This window comes from Cricetulus griseus, chromosome 7 (assembly GCF_003668045.3).
Source record: "Cricetulus griseus strain 17A/GY chromosome 7, alternate assembly CriGri-PICRH-1.0, whole genome shotgun sequence".
NCBI lineage: Eukaryota > Metazoa > Chordata > Mammalia > Rodentia > Cricetidae > Cricetulus > Cricetulus griseus.
The window spans coordinates 112,464,922-112,489,351 of NC_048600.1; the positions used below are offsets into that span (position 1 = coordinate 112,464,922).

Here is a 24,430-nt window from a genome sequence, read left to right on the forward strand (position 1 = left end):
CATGCTCTCGTTCATCGACTGGGAGCTGTCTGAACTGCGTTCTTTAGCATCTGAGTGGAGATTTCATCACACAGGCATGATTAATGAACACAGCCTCCAGCTGCTTTTCCCTTTGGGAGGATGGGGGCTGGGTGGGTAAGGCTCAAGGTCATTCACATGACCAGCCCCATCCATGAGCCCACCTAGAACCATCTACCACAATGCTCCTGTTATCAGAAAAAGCTGAGAGATTGGAGACTGTCTGTGCCTAACACCGAGGACCACGTGTGAAGACAAAAGATGTCCCCAGTGTCTCCATCGCTCAAAGATGAAGGGTTTTAATTATGTGCCAGGAGCTCAAGTCAAAACTCTAAATGTTCATATTTCACTGTAAATCACACTCTCATGGAATGAACTACCCTAACACCCAAGCACTCCACCATGGGGTATAGATAGAAAAAACCAGAAAGTAGATTCAAAATTTGGCTTCAAGGTGTCCTTGGGAAAGTTATTTGCTTTCTCAGATCTCACCTGCTTCATCTGAAAAATCCTCTTCTGGGCTGGGGATGTAGCTCAGTGGGCAGTGAGTTTGTTTTGTATGTGTGAATTGCTGGTTTTGATGACTAGTGTTGGAATAAGTCTGGTATGATGGAACACGTCTGCAATCCTAGTACTCAGGGGGTTGACACAACACGGTTCGAAGTTCAAGGCCCTTGGCTACATACGTAAGACTCTGTCTGAAAAGTAAAGAAACAAAACAACAAACAATCACCCTCTCCTAACATGAGGCTAAATGACAATGCTTTAGTGTGAAGCTTGGTAATGAAGGAATGTGGTTTTCTTTCTCCTGCTCTTGAAACAAAGCTGGAGATAGGATGGAATTTCGTGTTATTTTGTCAAAGAGCCAAGGAGAAAACTGTCAGACAAAGTAGCGTGAGTTTCCATGAGTGCTGAGATGGGGACTGGGCCCCCAGATGAGTCTCTGCTCGGCTTCTCCCAGAAGGGCCTGGCCTGTGCCCATAGTCACTGGGGGTCACAGCGTGAAGGTGGAGGGCATTTAGTAACAAGACACCATGAGTCTCTTCTGGAAGGGAGAGGCTGTGCCCTGACCCTGTGAGGGGAGTTATGTCATGGCCATCCATGTTTGCTGTGCCAGGGCTTTGGAGGATCTGTGACATTGTTACTTTTAGAGGCGTTGGCCCCAACCTGCTTGTCAACCCCGGGAGGATTGGGGCATCACCACCTCAGGCCAGGCAGGTTCCATTAATCACCTTTTTGTTAGTTTTGATCCTTCACAGAGAGAGCCAGGGCTCTTGCTTTGGGCTGAATCATGCCTTTCCAGTGAGAGAGCTGAGCCATCAGTTTGAGATGGGAGGGCTGGGCAGGGTCAGAGGTCAGCCCAAATCCTGGACTCATCACGGTGTTTAAACACCCCAGCACACCCTGGCAGGACCACCTGCCTTCTGGGTGACCAGGGGTCCACTTTCTTACCTCGGAACACAAAGGTGACAATGTACCAACTCAGGGCTCTCTTTCCTAGTCTTGCTGAATCAGCACAGGGAGTTCTGCGATGACCTCACATCCGTGCCACCTTAGCCCCTGCCTGATATCACTAAGCCCTCACACTCTTGTGGCTCAGAACCCTGCTCCTGAGAGCCCATCCATGGTAGCTGTGGTCCATTGGTGTGGGGAAGCTGGGGGAGCCTAGCCTGGGGTCCTTCCTTCTCAGCCTTGGAAACTTCTTTCCTATCTCAGGTTCTGAGAGGGGCCCCTCCAGACCTTTTCTTCCAGCTGGACCAGCAAGGCCTCCTCTAACAGTGTCTTTGGGCAGTCCCGGTGCTTCTTAGCTATACCTGGGGTCTTCAGAAGAGACCCTGACCCTAGCCCCTGAGACACAACCTCTTATGCATCTCTCAGTCAAATCCTTACAAACTGAAGCAGAGAGCATGAGAGAGGGCCCTGCTTAGGAACTCCAGAACCATTGGAGATTTGGAAGGTGCCCTAAAACAGTCAGAATAGTGGAATATTAACTCCATGTATTGGACTGACCCAGCCAGGGCTTTTGAAACTCAACCCTGTAAACCTTGGGGTATGGCAATCCATTGCTGCAGAGACTTTTCTGACCATCACAAGATATTTAGCCACATCCTCTATGTCTACCCTTTGGGTATCAGGACCATCATCTAATTGTGACAACCCAAACAACTCTAGACATGGTTAAACGTCCTCTGTCGAGCCAAGTTGCCTCTGGTGGAGAACCTAAGGACTCAGCTCTAATGTCAGAAGCTGGAAGAATGATCTTATTAGGGGCACAAGCTACAGGTAGGCACTCAGGAAAGGTACCATGAGTTTCCTGAGTGCTGGAAGGTTCTGGATTGTGGGAGTATGCTTAGGTGACAAGGCAATTAGACATTTAAGATTTATAAACTTTACTGTATGAAAAATGGATCTAAAATGAGGCTGGGGGCAGGAAGAATTAGCCTTGGGGTTTAGTTCTCATTCTACCTTAAGATTCAGTTCTCTGTGTATAAAGTGTGTGTGGGGGTAATATAGAAGCCACCTCCTGTGGCTGCTGCTAAGAGGGATGAAACTGAGTGCAGGGCTGGTGAGATGCTCAGCAAGCCAGAGTTTCATCCCTGGGACACACTCAGAAGGAGAACTCACTCCCAACAGTTGTCCTCTGGCCTCCACAGTGTACTACAGCACACGTGTTCCCCCAGTGCACAGAATAAAGAAATGTAACTGAAAAATTAAAAAGAAAAAAAAAAGAAATCGCGTGTAAAGTACTTAGGCTCTAAGCATATCAGTGGGGTTACTTCCTGTGCTTCAGTTTCCTCAGCTGTGTTTGCTTTCTCGGGTTCCCTAGGGTCTCTTCTTAGTGTTGCCTTTTAGAACCATTTTCATCTTTCTTTTTTTTTTTTTAAATCTTTATTTATTTTTATTTCACGGGCATGAGTGTTTGACTGCATACATTTCATGCAGTCTTAAGTGTTCCTGGTGCCTACAGAATCCAGAAGAGGGAATGAGATCCCCTGGAACTGGAGTTACAGACAGTTGTGAGCTCTCATGTGGGTACTGGGAACTGAACTCAGGTCCTCGTCCCCAACGGTAAGTTTTCTTAGCCGTGGAGCCAACTCTCCAGTCCCTGGAACTATTTCTTTCTCAGGCTAAACGTATCCAAGGTGGTTAACTCTTTAAGATCAACAAAGTTGGTCATCAGAAGTGTTGGGAGCGTTGGCATAGATGAAGTGCTAAGGGGTTTCTAGAACATTCCAGCCACATGTTTTAGAAGCAGAAAGAAGGGTAGTGAGGGCTATGGATATTCCACCTAGCATAGGGGCACTTTGCAGCCTGGCTTTCCCCTGCAGAGGCTCCCTGGCAGACCATTGCAGTCCAGTCCCTATTCTAACACTGGGCAGGGCTGGGATGGAGGCTCTCAACTGGAAAGGTGAAGGAGAATTTGGTTGTCAAAAGGATAGTCTCAAGCAGAACACTGCTCCCTCTGAATCATCTCTTTTGTTAAGGATTAAAAGGAAAAAAAGCCACCCCCAAAGACACAACCCACCCTGGAGAGCAGAGGTAACTGGGCTTGTGGGAAATAAGGTGCAGCTGGCATCGGGTCAGAGGGTGGAGAAGGGAGGGGAGAGGATGTCCCACCCCCTTGGAGGGCGCATAAAAGCCACGCACAGCAGGGAAGAGCCACAGTCCTTCTTGGCCTTGGTCAAGTTCTGCTCCTGTCTGCTCCTGCTCTTACTCTTGCTCCCACCATGAGCTGTCGCTTTCAGAGTTCCTCCACTAGCTATGGAGGTGGTTTTGGGGCTGGTTCTTGCCAGCTTGGAGGGGGCCGTAAAATCTCTACCTGCTCTTCCCGGTTTGCCTCTGGAGGGTCAGCTGGAGGCTACGGAGGTGGCATGAGCTGCGGCTTTGGTGGAGGGGCTGGTAGTGGTTTTGGGGGTGGCTTTGGAGGTAGCTATGGTGGAGGTTTTGGTGGAGGTTTTGGTGGAGGGTTTGGAGGTGGCTTTGGTGACTTTGGAGGTGGTGATGGTGGCCTCCTCTCTGGCAATGAGAAAATCACCATGCAGAACCTCAACGACCGCTTGGCCAACTACCTGGAAAAGGTGCGAGCTCTGGAGGCAGCCAATGCTGATCTGGAGGTGAAGATTCGTGACTGGCATCTGAGGCAGAGCCCAACTAGTCCAGAGCGGGACTACAGTGCCTACTACAAGACCATAGAGGAGCTCCGGGTTAAGGTGAGGCCTGTGATGCTAAGAAGGCTTTGTTAATCAGTACAGGGCAGAGCGTCAAGAGCTAGGACATGCAGTATTGCAGAGGACCACACATGGATGGAATTCATATTCTTGCAGGGGGAATATTCTAACTTTGCACTACCAAGACTTCCTACTACTGAAGTTTTCTTATGTTGTGGCTCAGTGCTTTCTCTCCCATACTTCATGTTTATTGGTGTCATTACTCCTGTTAATTTTTTTATGACTTACTGAACTGTTACTTGTGACTCAGTTGCTATAACCTAACCTACTGAGTTATTTGGAAACATGACATTTTAAGAAGTCACCATGAATGGCTAAAACCAACCGAGAAAAGACATCTTCATTCATTGTATATTTTGGAAGAACTGTATAAACTTATTCTCAGTGGATGATGACTCAGTGGGGTGTAAAGATGTAGAGGCTCAGGTTGGTATAGAGCCTGGAATCCCTCAGTGATGCCTGTCTGTCACAGCGTGACACCAACTTGTTAGAGCAGAAATCTACTAGCCTGGATCAAGCCCCAGTTATGCAGAACAGGCTATAGTGTTTAGACCGGAAATGTTTGGGCAAGAGATTCAATTGCATGTGTTTTCTCCTTGCTTATCTGAGCTCCTGGGACATGGCCAGAATATATCTGGGTCACACTGAACCCCTTCTGACTTTAAGGGGAAGGCTCTCGAGACAGTGACCTAGACAGGTAACAGCCCTGAGATATGGCTGCTGGAAGATGCCCTGAGTGGGTGTTTCCTCTGCAATGTCCATCCTTGGCTTCTCCCACCCTGACCTGATGGAGAATGCTCAAGAGAAACAAGAGGGCGCTAAGAGGGTGATGGCCTTGCCTCTCACCTCACAGAGTGCTTTGTCTCCCCTCAAGCACAGATAAGACATTCAGTTTTGCTCTCTAAGCACAGCTCCAGAGTGTCCATCTGTGTTTTGTAGATCCTGGAAGCCACCACTGACAACAACCGGGTCATCCTGGAGATAGACAATGCCAGGCTGGCTGCAGATGACTTCCGGCTCAAGTGAGTCTTTTTCCCTCATGTCTTTCCCATCAGACTCTTATGTCAGAGGAATGCCTGTCTGATGGAGGACACTGGGACATCCAGGAGCAAAGGCCTTGGAGTAGTAGAGGAGTTCAATGCGTGGGGTGGGATGTGTCTAATATTATTTGTTTTGCTTTCAGGTATGAGAATGAGCTGGCCCTGCGCCAGAGTGTGGAGGCCGACATCAATGGCCTGCGTAGGGTGCTGGACGAGCTGACCCTGTCTAAGACTGACCTGGAGATGCAGATCGAGAGCCTGAATGAAGAGCTGGCTTACCTGAAGAAGAATCATGAGGAGGTGAGAGGGGATGACAGACTTGCCATGGGCTGAGCCACCTCTGGTGAGCAAGGGGAGCCCTCTGCTGCAGGCTGACAATGCCATCCGCTGTGGGGTCCTGAAGACTCTTCCAGAACATTCTGCTGCCACTCAGAGATAAGGAGAAGGGGGAGCCTCTCACATCTTCCTTTCCTACCCTGCAGGAAATGAAGGAGTTCAGCAACCAGGTAGTAGGCCAGGTCAACGTGGAGATGGACGCCACCCCTGGCATTGATCTGACCCGTGTGCTGGCTGAGATGAGGGAGCAGTATGAAGCTCTGGCAGAGAAGAATCGGCGGGATGCTGAGCAATGGTTCCAGAACAAGGTACTGGTGTTCCTAACCCACTCAGCTGGGTGGTGCTGGGTGGGTGGGACACAGCTTTTGGTCAGGGCTTCTTGCTAAGTCCCACCACCCCCTTCTCTCTGCTTGGCATTCAGAGTGCAGAGCTGAACAAGGAAGTGTCATCTAACGCTGCCATGATCCAGACCAGCAAGACGGAGATCACAGAGCTCAGGCGCACACTCCAGAGCCTGGAGATTGAGCTGCAGTCCCAGCTGAGCATGGTACCCTCTGCTGCCCATGCCCTGTGACCCCCACTACCAGGTCTCGCTCTGGGCTGGCTCTCCCCATAACTTCCTCCTTGCTGCTCCATCAGAAAGCTGGCCTGGAAAGCACCTTGGCAGAGACGGAGTGCCGCTACGCCCTGCAGCTGCAACAGATCCAGGGACTCATCAGCAGCATCGAGGCTCAGCTGAGTGAGCTCCGCAGCGAGATGGAGTGCCAGAACCAGGAATACAAGATGCTGCTCGACATCAAAACACGGCTGGAGCAGGAGATCGCCACCTACCGCAGCCTGCTCGAGGGCCAGGATGCCAAGTAGGTCCCTGGCACCTGTTGTCTAAGTGGTCACAGGAACAGTGGCTGGCAGGGCAGGCTGGGTCTTAGAGATCAGCTTCCTCTTGTTGGAGAGGTGACAGCTTCTCTCTGAGCTTAAATAGTCTGGCAAAAGAGCCGGGGTCAGAGTCCTTCCTCATCTCTCCAGTTAGATTGAGGAACTGCTCTGCAGCAGGCTGTCAGGGTTAGGACCTTTGTGCATCACGGTTCCAGCCTGTTTGTGGATAGGCTGGAAAAGGGATGTGGAAAGAGTGTTTCGTTAGCTGGTATGCGGTCCAGCCCGACAAAGCTGTTGAGATAGTGGTTTGGGATGGCCACATAGCTCCATGACAGAGTGCCAGCTTGGCTCTGTCCCTGCACCAAGGAGAGAGAGGATGGTGGTTTAACTGCTTTCATACTATTTGCAGGGACCAAGCCATTCTTGTGGGCTTAGAGAAAAGGTGGGGGGGGGGCGGTGCAGAGAACTGAGTGAACCAGACACCCCAAATCTTGGGACCAATAGTATTTCCTTTCAAGGGTTTTCAGACAGACAAATTGGCAAGACAGGTAGACAGGCAGGCACACCTGGTAGATACCTAGGGGGAAAGAAGGTCCCAGGCTGGAGACAATGTTGGGAAAGATTTCAAGTCAAGGCTCTGAAAGGTGACTGAGTCCCTAATCAGAGGACCAGGAAATGCCTGTCTTCAGCTGCCCTCTGCTCATGGCTGTTTCTCCCCTCCCTTCCAGGATGACTGGCTTCAACAACTCTGGAGGTGAGGAGGCAGCTCAGTGGGAAGTGGTTTGAGCTGCTGAGCATGGGTGGCGGTGGGCTGGGAGGGAGGCAGTGCTGGCTCCTAAGTACAAGGATGGAGGGAATTGGGTGGAAATGGTTACTTGATTATTGGCTCATTGATATAAATGTCTCTGCTCCATAGAGCCATGGGGTTGTCTTGGAGAAAGCCACCATTAGGGACAATAATAGAATCCCCACCTATATACCTCTTGGCTACTTAGGAGAGTGTGAGCCTTCTAGGGGTCTTGGCTCAGCCTGAGGTGGGGTTTCCCTAGCCTGAACATCTTGTCTTCTCTCTGTTTCAGGAACGAGCACTGCCTCCAATGCCTCCTCTTCCCCCTCCACTTCTGGTCGCCTGGACTTCCGAAAGTATTAACTTAGCCTGAAGTCCCTTCCCTGGCCTTCAGCAGCTGCAGGAGGAGAGTTGACTGTGCCTGTAGGATGAGAGGACTGCAGGATGTGAAGCCAGTCCCATTGTCCACATGTCTCTGACAACCTCTGAGGGCGGACCTGCCCCCTTCTCTCCTGATTGGAGGCCGTCTCTTCCCTACCCTGCTCTCCCTACTCTTTGGTTTCTCAATGTCTACTAAAAAGAACGGATAATTCAATAAAGTTTCCTGATTTTTCTGCAAATGTTTCTGTTTCTGGCCTGGTTTTTGAGGGTGTCCTCTGCCAAGGCCTGATTTGGGTTATGGGTGAGCTGGGTACAGATGGGCTGAGCAAATAACTTAGATACTGACTGGGGAAATGGAGACCCAGGGCAGGCATCCCAGCTCTAATGGCTGCCTTCCAGGCTGACAACTGTTTTGACCTGAAATATCCTCCTTTCTGTGTTCCTTGGCACACCTCAAGGCCTTACAACTCGAAATCACCCCAAGACTAGCCTGTGACTCACTCAGCACCTCAGCCTGCCCTGGTCTCTGGCTGCCCACTCTCTGGTCTCCCTGCTCTCTCCTGCTTCTCTGGAGACCTGGCCCAAAGTCATAGCCTCCTCTGGCTATGCTAATCCTACACAAATTGACTACACAAATCTTTCTCTCTGCTCTTTCCTCTCCCCTTGGACCATCCTGGATGTGTCTGTGGCCTAATTACTACATGTCTGATGACCCCTACGTCTGCCTTGCCAGCCTCAGATTCACCTTCCCTATTGTGTATAGGGCATCCCTTCCTAAAGTCTACAGATCTACAGGGCCACATTCTTAGATTGCTTCATCTCTGTTCCACTCTCAGGGACCCAGAGAGCCAAGACAGCATCATCTTGGTCTCTCTGTCTCTCTCTGTCTCTGTCTCTGTCTTCCTCCCCCCTCTGTCTCTCTTCTCATCTTCCATAAGTCTTTCCCATGGACAGTATTTTAGCTCCCATAGCTTCCCTGGTTCTAACTTTCAGGACATGCTACTACAACATCCTCCCTGGCTCCAGTTTGACCCTGCCCTTCACTCAAGCTGGGTTGATGAACTGAAATTTAAAGTCCTATAGCTTAGAGATGACCCTGGAGATATCTATCCATGGCCATCAAAGAAAGGCCAGGCTCCTTTGTAGGCCCAGGCAAGATGGTCTGACCTCACTTCCTTCCAGTCCTAGAGAGCCTTCCCACTGAACCTCAGGCCCTGCTCTCTGGAGATGCTGTTGATGAAGCAGCCATGTGGCTGGGCACCCGGAGAGCCCTTGTTCTACAAGAGACCTCTGTCTGACTCTCTTCATCTTCCTCTCCAGAGCACATCTTGTTTTATCTGAGACTATAAGGCTTTTCTTCAAATGAAGGTTGAGATGGATACACCTTCTCCATGGCTGATGGAGGGTGTGGCAGGCCCCTGGGTGCTCTCAGGATTGTACCCATCTGTCCTCACTTTGACAGTATGACCCCAAGGGTAGGACTGTGTCTTTTCATCTTGGGTCAGGGGGTTAGCTAGTGCTTGTTGAAAGAAGAGAAAAGTTCATGAACTGGGGATCTGCTTTCCAGATGACATTTGGGTTTTGTCACAGAATTTTGCCTATAGGGTTGGAGGGTCTCTGGCATTCTTGCTGCCTGTCCTCTTCCTCTGGTCTTTCCCCTCCCTTTCCTGTCTCTCCTCTGAAGTTTCCCACCCCACGCCAGTGTAACTTAGACTCTTCCCACTTGCGGGCCACATGCAGGGGCTTAGGCACACAGGGGTCACTCAGGCATGCCTGGGCTAGCTAAAGCAGAGACAGTATCTGTTCTTCACTCATCCCAGAGCCCACACTGTTCTCCACTATAGAAGGAGGTGGGGCTCAGGTCAAGTTCAATGTCCAGAACTCTGCCAGGAGCTAAATAAAGTATTACAGAAAAACAGGCCAGGCCTTAGTTCCCAGTGCTTTTTGATTTTTGATTAATTTCTTTAGGCTGTAGCTACCTGTTGAGTGCTATTGTATTCTCAACACTGGATTGATTCTGGAGAAAGAAAAAAATATGGCCTCTGTCTTTAAAGGAGTTCTCAGATAAACAGGAACTACTATGAGTACTTCCTCTCCTGCTAATTGCTACCTTCTCTGTGGGTTATTAAAGTTGAGGACACAGAACTTCTGACACAGTAAGTCAGTGTGCACCAAACAGCACTCTGGTCATGACCTTCCTGGTTCTGTGACTCCCTTTGAGGTAGAAAGAGTTTCAGGGCCACCCACATCCTCATACCTAGTGTATTTACAGGAGCTGAAAGAATGTACTGGATGGAGGACTGAGGGACCATGGGAAACGGAAGAGGTAGTAAGCACACTCTACCAAGGGCAGGAAGAAATGGGGACCCCACCCCAGTCAGGGATAGGAGCTTTTAGAGCTGAGTGCTCCTGGCTGGTTCTTGTTCCTGAGGCCAAAGATTCATTCCCTGACTCGGTATTGGTGTGTCCCATAGAATATGAGGGGAGTCACTCAGTGACAGGAGCTGGACCCCTAAGTCTGCAGAGCACTCTATCTGGGGAGCCTTTCACTAAGATCTCAGAGAGGACTGTGAGAAGCCTCAACTAAAGACTTCTGCAGTCTCATGAGGTGTCTCGGGGAAGCCTGGCAGGGTAGGCCAGGAACAGGTGTTTCGGCAAGGCCACCCAGCAACCTTTCTGAGCTGGGAATAAGGCTGACCCAGCTCTCTGGTCTGGGAGGAGGGAGGGGTGGGGTGGGGATCCTGTCTTTCTGCCTAGGACTCCATCTGTCACTTTAGTCACCCGTGTGGGGTGACACTTGAGGGATAAAAGACAAGCTGGGTCAACACTGCCCCTCCCTAGGGGGTTGCCCTAGGTGCTCAGGCCACACCAGGCTCTGTGGCTGCTTCCCAGGGCTTCAGTAATGAGCAAACAGCCATGACCCAGGGGCTCCTGACTCACATCTATGTCACACCATGAGTGAGTGTGTGTTAAGTCAGGTGACCCTAGGTTACAATCAGATTGAAAAGGCTAACACACTGCACATTGTATACCCTACCCAGATCCCCAGCTCTATGTCACTTCATCTTTGATCATCCCAAGAGCTGTCACTGTTGTACCCATTTTACACGCATAAAGACCAATTCAGACCTTCTAAGTGATAGACCTAGTTCAAAGGATGGGGCCCACATTCCAAAAGGCTTCCTGAGGTGATGGTTGGGACTTTGTCAAGGGTTATATGTTCACTTTCAGTAATGTGGGAGAGGGACAAGGCTCCCAGACCCCAGTGCTCAGGTGACAAGAGTCAACCAGGGTACATTGCTATGATGTCCAGGAGCCTCAGTACGAGGTCAGGGTCCCAAGTGGGGCTTGTGGACTGGTGGGAAAGCCTGCCATGTGGCAGGTGATGTACCATGGTGGTTCAATGCTGAAATACTTTTTTTTAAAGTAATTTATTTTTTATGTGCATTGTTGTTTTGCCTACAGTTTTTTCTGATCTTGGAGTTACAGACAGTTGTGAGCCGCCATGTGGGTGCTGGGAGTTGAACTCGGGTCCTCTGGAAGTACAGTCAGTGCTCTTAACTGCTGAGCCATCTCTCCAGCCCATCAATGCTGCAATTCTTAAGAGGCTCCTGGCTTCTCACCTTGAGCAAAAGCTACCTCCCCATCCTCAAGGCTCCACCCTTTGTTAATGGACCAGTACATGTCTGCCCATCTGATGGGGCTGTTTGTCCTGCCTGGGACCTGCAGAGGGCAGGCTCATGCCAGAAAGCAGACTGGGGCCTCTGGTCACCTGTTGGGACCTAAGGTAGAGGGGTGGGGCCTTAGATTTGGTCCCAGAAGGAGGCTTTCTCTGTCCCCAGAGTTGGGTATGGCACCAGAGGAACAAGGTGAAACTGAACAGAGTTCCATGCTTAAGACTCCTTTGATACTTGGGTCATCTATTTAGGGTGGCAGCATTGACCACCCAAACAGGAGTCTGAGACTTCCCTAGCCTTCCCAGAGGGGGAATCCCATTGTCCTGCCCTAGGGAAGCCTGTAATATGACGGAGAAGGGATGCCGTTGCAAGGTTGTAGTCAATAAGGCCTGATGATACATTGTCCAAGGATCCCCCATGTTCCTCCCTAGGGGGTTGTCCTAGGTGCTTAGGACAACCTAGGGGAATCTTTTTTCATCCCACTTTTGGGTCCGTGTATCTCTGAGAGCCTATGTTCTTTTGGATGGCATGCTTGGGGCTGTTGGGGTAGAGCAGGGTACCTGAACTATGTTCCTTTGAACATCTGTTCTGAGGCTCTGGGAGGTATGGGCACACTGTGTCCCCTCATGGAGTCTGGGAGGGGACAGATGGATGGGTGACTGCAGAGACTTGTTCAGGCACCTGTTGGGGATGGGCTTTTGGTAAAGTTGGCTGGTGTCTGGCACTTATTCTCCATCAAACTTTCACAATCGGTCATAACAGCCATGTGGCTGCTTTCATCCAAGTATATCAGAGAAACTTAAAAGTAAAACTCATGGTGTGTAGGGCAGTTAATGATAGCCTGGAGCCCCGGGTCTAGCCACAGAGATGCTGCTGTTCGCATGAGGCATATGGTTATGCGGACTGCACAGCATCTGTAAATGCTGATGGCTGAGCCAATCAAATGTGGTGTTTGGGAGGGGCTTTGCTTTGTGGTTCAGTTAAGTGATACTTGAATGGAGGGGACGCAGACATTGATGTCCCTGTCCCAGTATGCCTGACAGCGAATCTCCCACAAACCACAGGTTCTCTAAACACACTGGGGAGAAAGGTAGTGCTGTGGAATTCTCAGGCCATAAAAGCTGAGTGAGGGGAGGAAGGACTCAGTAGGTCTGAGCAGAAGGCCATGTTCTCCAGATGGGAGCTGTTGATCAGCATGGTTGTGCAGGAAGAGCTGGCCCTTGGGGAAAGGGCTCTGGGCCCTGAAACATGAAGGCAGAGCATGCCCACAAGAGGACGGGAGAGGTACGGCTTTCTGCTGGGTCCAGTGGCTTTCTGGGAGCTCACTATGGCAAGACACGAGGCCGGCTCATTCTGAGCAGACTTTCAAAGTCTGGGGCAGTAACCAAAGTTACTCCTGGGGGAGATTATTTTTTGTATTTTTGGGGAGTAGATATTCTGGAGGATTCTGGGCTTGGTAGAGTGGGAATTTCAAGACCTAGTGAGGGTAAGCTAGACCAAGGGAGGGGGAGTTTTAAGACCATATAAGAGTTTTGGAGAGTTGAGGCCCTAGAGTTTTGAATAGGGAGCCAGTGTTTAAGGCCAATGAAGGAGTGGGTGAGAGACCTCCTTGGTCACCTAGTTTGTGTTCAGACTGTCCTGAGTCCAGTGAGGCCTGGTGACAGTAGAGGTAGGCAGAAGTTTGGGCACCTGAGAGATTGGAAATAGAGCAGAGAGAGACTTGAGATTCCTGCTCGGCTGAGTTACCTAGTGGAAGGAAGCTGGGATCAGAGTGGAATGTCACTGAAGTGGTCAAGATCAGAGGGATGACAGCTTAGCCCCCCGGACCTCTGAGTACTGCTCATGGACCCTGGGAAGGCACACACAGCAGTCACTGAGACAGGACACAGGGGACTCAAAGGTCAAGGTTTCCCAAGGGAAGTATGATGAGCCTGTCCCCAGTATTAGCCAATTTCATACTGACAAGGAGGAGGGTAGGGACAGTAGCACCTTGCTTGGTTGAGGCCCTATGACCCTCCTGAAGACTTCCATGCAGAACCCAGGGTGCTCAGCCAGGTTGGCTTTGCAAATAGTCAATAACATTTTAATATAACCATGCCCCAAAATGTTGAATGTGATTTTGCTTTCTGAATCTGGTAACCCTGTCCTTCTTAGATCTATGAATGTCCCTGAGTCTGTCACCACTGAAACCCAGTGAGACATTTCCTGGATCCTTTTGAAAATTTAAACGAATGGCTAGAGATGTCTTCATTGTAAGTACCTTTACTTTCCACCATGCGTTCTTCCACTTTTCTTACCAGTTCCTGCATGCCAGTACTAGAATATGACATCAGCTGGCAGCTCCTTTGGCAGGAGCTATGGCAATGGTTATTTAAAGCAGAATATATAGTAACCAGGCTTCTCAGGTGGAGGGACCAGAAATCCCAGGCGTTTCATGCTTGAACAAATTCTGTGTTGTAAGTAAAGAATAGTTGTGTGGAGGAGATGAGGATTAGCGTAGGTGGGGTCCTAGGTGAGGTCTGAAGATGTTAGGACAAGGAACTAATTTTCAGATGTCTTCTATGGCAGGCGACTTTCTAGGACCTGTGTGTGGACCTCAAGGTGAAAGCTAATGATATGAGAAAACCAGAAAACCAAAGCCAGGGCCAGCAGGCTGCTCAAAGAGGGACGGCCGCTGGCCATCTTGAGTGACCTGATTCTCACTGATGTTCATTGTAGGTGGGTTGACTGTCCCATTGGCTACTGTCTGACCTGATTTCTCTGCTGCCTTTGGGGTTCCATGGTGGTGTGGTGGCTCACATATTCTGACCAAAGCCCGGAGAAGCAGAGAAAAAGATCCCTGCTGGGAGAGCTCATTTCTTCCGTGAACACATCACAGCAAGCCCCCCGTGTGTTCTTGGGATGGGAGTCACTGCTCAGAGTTGGGTAGATGCTCAGGCTTGCTACCTCAAGTCTCGGTCTAGGCAGAACTTCGGCTTTCAGACAGAAGCTTATTGAGGTAGAGACTCCTTTTCAACAAAGACATTTACCTGGCTATTGATCTTGAGGTTGATGGCTTTCCAAGATTGGTTTGAGAAAAGGGATGTTTTCTGTTCCCCAACATCGTTTTCCCTTTTCTCCCTGTCCCCCAAAGCTGAACCATGGTGGACAGAGAGTGTTCTCTGAACATTGAAATAGGTGCCTGGAATTGAAAGGAACTTCTAGAGTAGCAATTCTCAACCTGTGGGTCCTGAATGATCCTTTCACAGGGTCACCTGAGACCATCAGAAAACGCATAGACATTAAGATTCACTACAGTAACAAAACTGCAGTTATGAAGTACTAACAAAAACAGTTTTATGGTTGAGGGGCCATCACAGTATGAGAAACTGTATTAAAGGGTTGCCTATTAGGAAGGTTGAGAATCACTGCTCTAGGGTAAGTGTCAGAGGCTGGATGGAGAATCCTGGCCAAAGGGACTGCTGTATTCTGCACACAGCAAGCACTGCCTCTTTGGGCAGTTGTCTCTTCTAGGACAACTGGGCTAGGCTGTAAACATCAGTTTCCATTACGTGGGCAGTGTGTTGAGTTCTGGTTCCTGTCATGTGGGTTTCAGGGTAGCTTTGATTTTTGGAATTAATGACATAATTTCTAATTTATCAAGCCCCTTTTGGGATAGTTTTGACAATTCTGTAACTGTCAAGAGATCCATTCACCTGTTGCTAAGGAGGCTCAAAGGCAGTGAGCAAATTAGATCCCTATGTTCTCTAAGTTTTTTTTTCTGTATTGTGAGGTCTCCAGCTTATTTGGCCATTGTTACAACAAATCTTTCTGCCAAAAGCCGCCTGAGCCCCATCGCCACGTGTGTGCTTTACGCCAGCTGCCCGCCCGAGTTAGGGCCCAAATGAATACACAGAAACTTGTATTAGGTACAATGCTGTTTGGCCAATGACTAGGATTCTCATCTACTAGCTCAGTCTTAACTATCATAAACCTATATATTTTATAAGACTTATCTTATCGGATGCCTTATTGGCGTCCCTCCTTGCCAGTGGATCACATTGTGCCGCTGGAGCAGGAGTGGAGGGGAAAAGAGGGACGCTTCCTGTTTCTCCTTTTTTAAATATGAGTCTCCTTGCTATGTCACTTCCTGCCTGGATCACCACTTCTCTACTATATTTCCCAGAATCCTCTTTGACTCCTAGTCCCGTCTAACTTGCTGTCTCATTGGCCAAATAGTATTTTATTTAACAATCAATTAGATAAACATTCACAGTACATTCCCCATCAGGCCATAGATGCCATTTTAACCTGGGAATGCTGGGATATCTGCTTGGTGATCAGTGACATTGACCTCTGAAGGATCCCTTCTCAGGAACAGCCTGGGGAGGTGGGTCTATGCTGACTGCGCATGAAATAGAAGGTAGGGAGGAAGTCTCTTGTCATTTTCTTGTGGCATGCGATGCTGAAGACAAAGGGATCCTCTGAAATACATGGATGTTTTAAAGAAAAGAAGCCTCAATCATGTCATGTTTGACCCTCTGGAACTCCTCTTTATTTCGTAGATCAGTGATAGGAACAGGGGCAATGGGGGATAGCGAATAAACCACAGCCATTTCCCACCAACTCTTAGTCTCCACGGAATTCGTTTGGGCAGCTAACTGCAGGATGCCTCTGTTCTCACCTTGCAAGGAGCTCACTCAGGGAATTGTTGCAGAACTAGGCCTGGAGTCCAGGTCTCCTGCTCCTTAGGATGCTTCGTGTTTGATTGATGTTAGAAACACCGTGGAGAAACTAATCACTGAACTGAACTGGAATCCAGTTGCAGAGAAGGACGAGTGATGAGCAAAGGGGTCCAGACCAGGCTGGTGAAACCCACAGAAACAGCTGACCTGAACATCGGGGAGTTCTTAGTCCCCAGACTGATATCTGGGATACCAACATGGGACTGATCCAGACCCCAGGAACATGGGTTTCAGTGAGGAAACCTCGGAAATCTATGGGACCTCCTGTAGTAGTTCAGTACTTATCCCTAGCATAGGTGTGGACTTTGGGAGCCCATCCCACATAGAGGGATTCTCCCTGAGCCAAGACACACGGGGGTGGGCCTAGGCCCTATCCCAAAGGATACCATAGACTCTGATGACACTCTATGGAAGGCCTCATCCTTCAGGGGGAGCAGAAAGGATATGTGATAGGTAGGGTTTTAGTGTGGGAGGGTGGTAGAGGAGGAGGGGAGGGAGAGGGAACTGGGGACTGACATGTAAAACAATCTTGTTTCTAATTCAAATAAAAAAAATCTGAAAAAAAATTCACCATGGAGAGAGTTTGAGAAGGCCTTTGTCTTGCCTATTTCGCATGACAAGCCCTGTGTGGTTAACAAGGCAAATTGGGTTTAGGTGTGTTAAGGGTTTGCCTGGGCAGCCCATAGAGACAGCAGACTCTGCCATAGTTTTCCTAGAAGACAGAATGGGGGGTTTAGGGGAAGTCTGATCACCCAGTCTCTGTGCTGATAGTTCAGAGGTTGTTAGACAGGGGTGAGATAAACCACCCCCCGCTTCCCAGGGAGCATAGGAAATGTCTCTAGGCAATTTTGGTCATCATAACTAGGCCAAGAAGTGGGGCCCACTCTGTGGCTGCAGAAACTTCATCTTTTTCACCGTCTCTCTCCAACACCTAGAGCAAGCTTGGTGCAATGTAGGTTCCCAATGACTATTTATTGAGTGGTGAATAAATGAATGAACTAGCAGGCCCAGTGGGCCTGGGAAATCCCTTGTGCCATTGTGGCCTCCCATCTGGCCCTCTGTGTAAAGGGAGCAGGGAGTTAGGGTGAGTCCCCTCCCACCCAGAAACCCAGGGCAGGTGGCATGACAGGAGGGGTGACAGACAGGGAGACAGAGGTGAGAATGGCATCAGGTGGTACAGGTGAGAAATATCACAGAAACTGTACAGTGTACAGGGTAGCCCCGAACAACTCAGGATCGCTCAAGCCACAGTGTCTACACTGCTGGGGCTTCTTAACAGGGTAGTCTTAAATCTTGTAGGAGAGCTTGGAGATAAGCAGCCAGGAGGAAGTTGTTGATGGGGCAGCTAGAGCTGTGGGTGCAGAGGCTGATATACCCTTGCTCTCTAGACCAGCAAGAGCTGCATGGAGCTCTCCCAGGCAGCTGTGGAGGTGTCTACAGACCCGGGCGTGTTCATCACAGCCAATCACCCTCCTTGAGTAATCTCAGAGAGAAGCTTATAAAGTGTTTTTAAGAGGTTGAGAACCACAACTTCAGAAGCACATAAATGCTTCCATAAACGCCAGCTTTGCAAAATGACTCTATGAAGGAAGAACAAGCAGGGCCATCTCCTACGCTTGGGAAAGTCCAGGGTTTGAGGTGGAAGAGCCAAGTTTATCTTTGGTCCATGATTTCCAGGGTCTTCTCTCTTGATTTGCTTAGGCATCTGGTAGTTACTTGGTTTTGTTTTTTTTATTCCTTCTCTGCCTTTGGTCATCACTGGGATGTGGTCAGTGGCCAGGAAGATCTAAATGGTTTAGGTTCAGGAAGACGAAGACTACTAGGGAAATGGTCTTCCAGCCCTGCTCATGGCTCCAAACAGGCAGATTACATGATGACTAGCTCATGAACTGTCTGAAGGATTGATTATCGGGTATCTCCTTCCCCCACTGTCACCATCCTGTGCCTGGAGGGGGGACACGGAGACCTCAGCGACTCCAGCAGTGTGCTTAACCATGAGCTTTTGCTGCCTTTACCAGAAATCATCACCAAGACTGTCTTTTTTGACTAACCAGCACTTCTAAATTATGTAGGGGCTTGCAAAGTGCATTTGCAGCTGTCTTTAGATCTTCCTCGTATCTGTGTGAAGTAGGTAGAACAGCACAGTGATCTCTACTGTCCCCACCAGGCCATTAAGGATCCCAGAGAGGTAGCATGCTCAGTGTCACAGGGTGAATGATTGACAGAGCCAGTATTTCAACGTTGATCTCTTGTCCCTAAGTTCTAGTTACCCCGAATTGGGGTCTAAAAGGCCTGGTTTCAGATCTAAGTATTACCACTCACCCCCGACTACTGTGAGTGTTTAAACAATAATTGAGGTTTACTGGGCGTGATCCACGATTGTTATGAGGAGCAATTGGAAGAGTTAAAATCATGAACACTGCAGGTACAGCACCACATCTAGTTCTCTTTTAATTTTATTAAATTAAAATCTAGAAATTACATTTTTAAAATTTTGTGTGTATGTGTGTACACAGGTGCGTGCAAACCTGGTGCATGTGTGAGGATTAAAGGGCAGCTTGTTGTAGTTGGTTCTTTCCTTCTACCATGTGGGTCTGGGAACTGAATTTAGGTCATTAACCTTGGTTTCCAGGGCCTTTACTCACTAAGCCATCCCACTGGCCTACACACACTCTCTCTCTTAAAAATTTTATTTTTAAGACCGGGTGGTGGTGGCACACACCTTTAGTCCCAGCACTCAGGAGTCAGAGGTAGGAGATCTCTGTGAGTTTGAGGCCAGCCTGGTCTACAAAGCTACACAGAGAAACCCTGTTTCAAAAAACAACATTAAAAAGAAACAAAAAATATTTTTAACATTATTATTATTGTATGTGTGCAAGTGTGTGAGAGTGCAGATATGTGCATGCTACAGTGTGTGCATGCGTGCGTGCGCGCGCGTGTGTGTGTGTGTGTGTGTGTGTGTGTGAGAGAGAGAGAGAGAGAGAGAGAGAGACAGAGAGAGAGAGACAGAGAGAGAGAGAGATGACATCCTTCAGAAATCAGGTCTTTCCCTCTACTTTGAGATCCAGGGATCAAAGTCAGGTTGTCAGGCACGTCCTTCACAAGCCCACGGAGCCATCCTGCTGGCCCTTATTTTGTCTTTAAAATTAGCTTACAAGGTATCAGGTCCCTTATGGGCTGTGTCTATATAAACAGATAGGCATTAGTTTTGCTTGCCCTTGCGCCTCACTCCCTTCCCCCACCTCTCTGCTTCCCATCCTCACTTAACCTTTCTACCCCACGATCCCCTTGCTACAGTCCCATCACATGTTCTATTACCCCCCCCTCCCCCTTAAAGTCTTTTTGATGGGTCCCTTTCTTGATGTCTGGCCTCTACACACCCTCCTACATAAATACACATACGGAAAAGTTAGAATTGAGGATTCATATATGACAGAGAACATGGAGGGCTTGCCTTTCTCAACCCGAGTTTCCTCACTCAACACAATACTTTCAAGTCCCGTGCATTTTATGGCAAATTCCATATTTTTCTTTTTCTTTATGGCTGAATAATATTCCATTATGTATCCTTTACTCCCTTTTCATCGCTCTGGTGGCCCCAGGAATAGATGAACAGCTGTGGGAGCATGGTGACAGATGAACAGATTGGGTTCCTCGGGGAAAGACAAGTAGGGAGGACAGAAACCGAATGCCATATGCAAGGCCACTCCCAGTTTATGAGATCTGGGGCAAGGACTCTTTGAAGAGGTAATAAAATTTAGCCTGCTAGGAAATGACGTTGGCTGAGAGTCCTGACTTAGCAAACCCAATTGAACAATGTTTTCCCCTTTTACAAGGAAAGACATTCTGATGGATAGCAAAAAATGACATTCTAATGAGATAGGCTTTCTGGGATTGGAAAGGGCTTTCCCAAGAGCTAAAGACCTGGAACACGCCAACACCCCATGGAGAGTGTATATAAGCATGGTAGGGAGGCCTGGAGAGTCCACAACCTGAGCTCCTGCCTAAGCTGCAACCTTCTTCGATAGCATCATGGCCACCCAGATCTGCACCCCGACCTTCTCCACTGGGTCTGCCAAGGGCCTCTGTGGCACCGTAGGCAGCTTCTCTCGGATGTCTTCCATCCACTCCATGGGCTCCTACAGGGCCCCTAGTTTGGTTGGCACTGTAGGGTCCATGCCCTCCTTCAGGACAGGCTTCTCTGGCCTTGGGGGCTGCTTGCCTGGCTCCTACCTGTCCTCTGGGTGCCACTCCTCTGGCTTTGCAGGGAGTGGGGGATGGTTTTGTGAGGGCACCTTCAATGGCAACGAGAAGGCGACCATGCAGGTCCTGAATGACCGACTGGCCAACTACCTGGAGAAGGTGCGGCAGCTGGAGCAGGAGAATGCCAGCCTGGAGTGCCGCATCCGAGAGTGGTACGAGTGTCAGGTCCCATACATCTGTCCAGACTACCAGTCCTACTTTAAGACTGCCGAGGACTTGCAGCAGAAGGTAATGGACCAGGTCCTCTTCCAGCTGGCCAGGCAACTCCTAGAAGCCTTCCATTCCAAGACTCAGTCACTCTCTGAAGCTTACAGGGAACCCTTCTGGAAAGAGAGAGCTCTACTCTCTGGGACTTTGTTCCCTGGAGAACCAGACTTCTCTGCTGGTCTGTATACCAGCGGTTCTTCTTCTTCCCTCATTGTCTTAGCTTAGGGAGGGAAGGATCATGATGGTAGCTCCCACTTGGTGTAGTACTGTACCCGATGCCCTACTTAGTCTTCACCCTGGAGATAGGGGCATTGCTATGCCCATCTAACAGATGAGGAGGTTGAACTTTGAGAGGCTCAGCAACTTGCCCAATGTCATACAATTTGAAAGTTGGATCCAGGATCAGAACTCAGTTCTGATATATCGGAACCTCACCCTGATATATCTACTGCACCACACTGGAAGCTACAGAAGCCAGGACCAATGGGCCAGTGATGTGGTGTCCCTACTGGGGCCTGTTCTCCCTCCAGGTCTGGAATTTGAAGACGTTGATGGGTTCCCCACTCCACTGTCCTCACATTGCTGGGCCTTCCCCAGTTCAGGGAAAACCTCTTGTTTTTCAGATCCTGCTGACCAAATCCGAGAATGCCAGACTTGTCTTACAAATTGATAATGCCAAGCTGGCTGCTGATGACTTCCGCACCAAGTGAGTGGCCCAACCAGGGGAGCTTTGCTCTGTGTCAAACTCTGTCCCCAGCTTTTGGGAACTGGTGGGGTGGGAGTAAAGCCAGATGCAGCTGTAAATGGAAAGACATGGCAGAGACCCTGGATCCCTCCTGGGACAAGGGAAAGGACCACTGTGTTTCTGACTCCAAGTGAACCATGGTAGTTTGGCCCAGGGCTTCCCTTGCTGCAGACTTAGCAGGGTTCTGTGCATGCAGGTATGAGACAGAGCTATCCCTGAGGCAGCTGGTAGAGGCAGACATCAATGGCTTGCGACGGATCTTGGACGAGCTGACCCTGTGCAAGGCTGACCTGGAGGCTCAGGTGGAGTCCCTGAAGGAGGAGCTGCTGTGTCTCAAGAAAAACCATGAGGAGGTGAGGCTGATGCTATCTGACCCCCAAGGACCCCATCTAGCTGAGGAGTCCCTGATGGTCCCTGGGCTACTGTGTGACAGCACTTTATGTCTTATTTAACCCTTACTGTAACCTCAAGAGTTAGATCCCACTGTAAGCTCATTTTACAGCTGAGAAGATGGTCCGTAAAGATGTGGATGTCATTTGCCTACAGTCACACAGAGACTACGCCCTCACCCATGGCACTACAACTTCATTTGATTATGGTGTCTGATAACAATTCTATTTGCTTGGTGTGTCATTCCCCAAATCCTCAGGAGGGGTTAGGTATAGATAGGCCAATGAGGAGACCCATGTTCAAAGAGGCCAGCTCTCCTGTCTCACGGCAGCTGAGGGAGGAAGGAGAATTTGAACCCAGGTCACCGAACCTACCAAGCCAGCAACTTTTTCACAGCCTTATGCCATGTTGCTTTGTCACTGCAGGAAGTCAATGTACTCCGCTCCCAGCTTGGAGACCGACTGAATGTGGAGGTGGATGCTGCCCCTCCAGTGGATCTCAACAAGATACTGGATGACATGAGATGCCAGTATGAGACCCTGGTGGAGAATAACCGCAGAGACGTGGAGGCTTGGTTCAACACTCAGGTGGGGCTGGCAATCCGGGACTGTGGGCTGTGGGGTCGGGTGGCTGTGTGAAGGGGAGACACTGGGTCTCATCCTGTTCTTCATTCTCTCCTTTGTAGACCGAGGAGCTGAACCAGCAGGTTCTGTCCAGCTCAGAGCAGCTACAGTGCTGCCAGACAGAGATCATCGAGCTAAGACGCACAGTCAACGCCCTGGAGATCGAGCTGCAGGCCCAGCACAGCATGGTGGGTAGTCTCTGCCCAGCTGACTGGCCACAGTTCATTGGAGGCTCTCTGACTTACCAATGTGCTGGTCATCATGCCATCACAGGGCCTAATCACTACTGTGTGTGGATACTAGGACAGTGGGTATTTAGGGTGGAATTCCTTCTCCTCAATAGCTGTTCTTCCCTGCTGTAGCGGAATTCTCTGGAATCTACCCTGGCTGAGACAGAGGCCCGTTATGGCTCCCAGCTGGGTCAGATGCAGTGTCTGATCACCAACGTGGAGTCCCAGTTGACTGAGATTCGCTGTGACCTGGAGCGGCAGAACCACGAGTATCAAGTGTTATTGGATGTCAAGGCCCGGCTAGAGTCAGAGATTGCCACCTACCGTCATTTGCTGGAGGGAGAGGACTGCAAGTGAGTGATCCTGGGACTCCTAGAGCTGGGCTAAGAGAAGGGCTTGACACACTTTCAGAGCTGAGTGGTTGTTATAAAGATGAAGGTAACTGAGCTAAAGCCATTGAAGATTCCTTCTGGTCCAGGACTTTGAAGGGGACAAGCTAAGCTGAGGCACAACCCACCTTTGGCCATCTCTTTGGTGGACGCTCCTAGTCTTCCGTCCTGCAGCCCCATCCTCCCTTCCTTGGGGTTTCAGAGTCACTGAAATGTTCTGATGTCATTCATTGTTGTTACCACTGTCCGGCATGATTCCCTAAACCTGTCTAATGCTCTAATGCCAAGAGCATAACATTGCCATTTTATTTCTTCAGGCTTCCTGCCCACCCTTGTTCCACGGAGTGCAAGCCTGCTGTAAGAGTTCCTTATATCTCCTCTACACCCTGCACCCTGGCTGGACCCTGTACCCCGGCTCCCCAAGTCAGCACCCAGATTCGTACTATCACCGAGGAGATCAGAGATGGAAGAGTGGTCTCCTCCAGGGAGCACGTGGTGCCCCGTGCACTGTGACCAGCCACCAGTGAGGCCTAGGCCACAGGAAGGAGGACACCTTGTGGCTCTTGGCAGCTAAATGATCTTGCGCTTCTTTAGGGCCCTCCTTGCTTAGCAGGTTTTTCTACTAAAATTCATCTATTGTTTATGGTCTTAACTGTGCTTTTTACGCCATGCAAAACCAGGTTCCCCTGGAAACATACCCAATAAAATGTTCTCTTGGCATAGCAAACCTGATCCCGGCTGACTCTTGATTCTCCCGTGTGGTTAGTGTCCAGGGGTGTTTGGGTATGGGATGCAGTAAAGTCGTTAAGTGATCAAAAATATTTAATATTGGAAATGCTTCAAATTCTGGCCAACAGACATTGGCCCCCCACCTCAATCTCTAAGGGTGCTAGTCATTGTTTCCAGATTGGCTTTGCTTGTAGACAACTACCCCAAGATAGCCAGAGAAAATGCAAAGGCTCCAGTCTTTTTTAGCAGTCCTGATGGGATTAGTGGCCATTTCTCATTCCTTCCTACCTTCTAACCCTTGGCTAGCCCCCGTCTCCCTGTTTCCCTACATGGATCAGTTCAATAGAGATGATTCTCAGGGCCAAGCAGGGAGCACCAGTCTCAGGTAGCCCAGCTTGAGCCAACTACACCATGGAGGGGAGTTGGGGTGAACTGGAAGGTGAAGACAGAGAGTCAGGTAAATCCATGTTCCTAACATGGGAGTAGGAGAATGACAGAGGACCCTAGAGGGGCGGATAGGGGCACTTTTATACTCTGTATTATAAAGACGCACTTGTACTCCATATTGTAAACGAGTCTGCAGTGCACAGAGGTTAGGAGCTTAGCATGTACCCACTGTCCTAATAACTCCCACCAGCAGCTCAGATGTCCCTCAAGGAGCACAAGGTTGATGATGGCAGATGCTCACTAGACTTAGAACTCCAGGAAGGCCCTGAGCACAGAATGAAGGAGTACCGAGTTGATGGAAGCACAGACATCACAAGTCTCAGGAATGCATCTGACAGC

The 24,430-nt window shown here is 49.4% G+C and overlaps 2 protein-coding genes across 2 annotated transcripts; both read left to right on the forward strand.

Moving 5' to 3' along the window:
- The first annotated feature begins 3,746 nt into the window (after positions 1 to 3,746).
- Krt13 (keratin 13) lies at positions 3,747 to 7,649 on the forward strand. The gene is made up of 8 exons (XM_027428176.2): positions 3,747 to 4,229; positions 5,187 to 5,269; positions 5,431 to 5,587; positions 5,770 to 5,931; positions 6,045 to 6,170; positions 6,263 to 6,483; positions 7,228 to 7,253; positions 7,579 to 7,649. Exons 1-8 carry the CDS (start codon positions 3,747 to 3,749, stop codon positions 7,647 to 7,649), a joined length of 1,329 nt encoding a protein of 442 aa, XP_027283977.1.
- A 12,451-nt stretch (positions 7,650 to 20,100) lies between these two features.
- Positions 20,101 to 23,428, forward strand: LOC100758686 (keratin, type I cuticular Ha6). The gene is made up of 7 exons (XM_027427713.1): positions 20,101 to 20,559; positions 21,162 to 21,244; positions 21,480 to 21,636; positions 22,099 to 22,260; positions 22,359 to 22,484; positions 22,659 to 22,879; positions 23,233 to 23,428. Exons 1-7 carry the CDS (start codon positions 20,101 to 20,103, stop codon positions 23,426 to 23,428), a joined length of 1,404 nt encoding a protein of 467 aa, XP_027283514.1.
- Positions 23,429 to 24,430: the final 1,002 nt, after the last annotated feature.

What these genes read in the sequence shown, in the direction of transcription:
- Krt13 (XM_027428176.2), top strand. Translation starts at nt 3,747, where the DNA reads ATGAGCTGTCGCTTTCAGAGTTCCTCCACTAGCTATGGAGGTGGTTTT. An exon ending in GCAGATGACTTCCGGCTCAA is followed by an intron (nt 5,270 to 5,430) that starts GTGAGTCTTTTT and finishes TTTTGCTTTCAG; the next exon opens with GTATGAGAATGAGCTGGCCC. An exon ending in CTCGAGGGCCAGGATGCCAA is followed by an intron (nt 6,484 to 7,227) that starts GTAGGTCCCTGG and finishes CCTCCCTTCCAG; the next exon opens with GATGACTGGCTTCAACAACT.
- LOC100758686 (XM_027427713.1), top strand. Translation starts at nt 20,101, where the DNA reads ATGGCCACCCAGATCTGCACCCCGACCTTCTCCACTGGGTCTGCCAAG. An exon ending in GCTGATGACTTCCGCACCAA is followed by an intron (nt 21,245 to 21,479) that starts GTGAGTGGCCCA and finishes CTGTGCATGCAG; the next exon opens with GTATGAGACAGAGCTATCCC. An exon ending in AGGCTTGGTTCAACACTCAG is followed by an intron (nt 22,261 to 22,358) that starts GTGGGGCTGGCA and finishes TCTCCTTTGTAG; the next exon opens with ACCGAGGAGCTGAACCAGCA.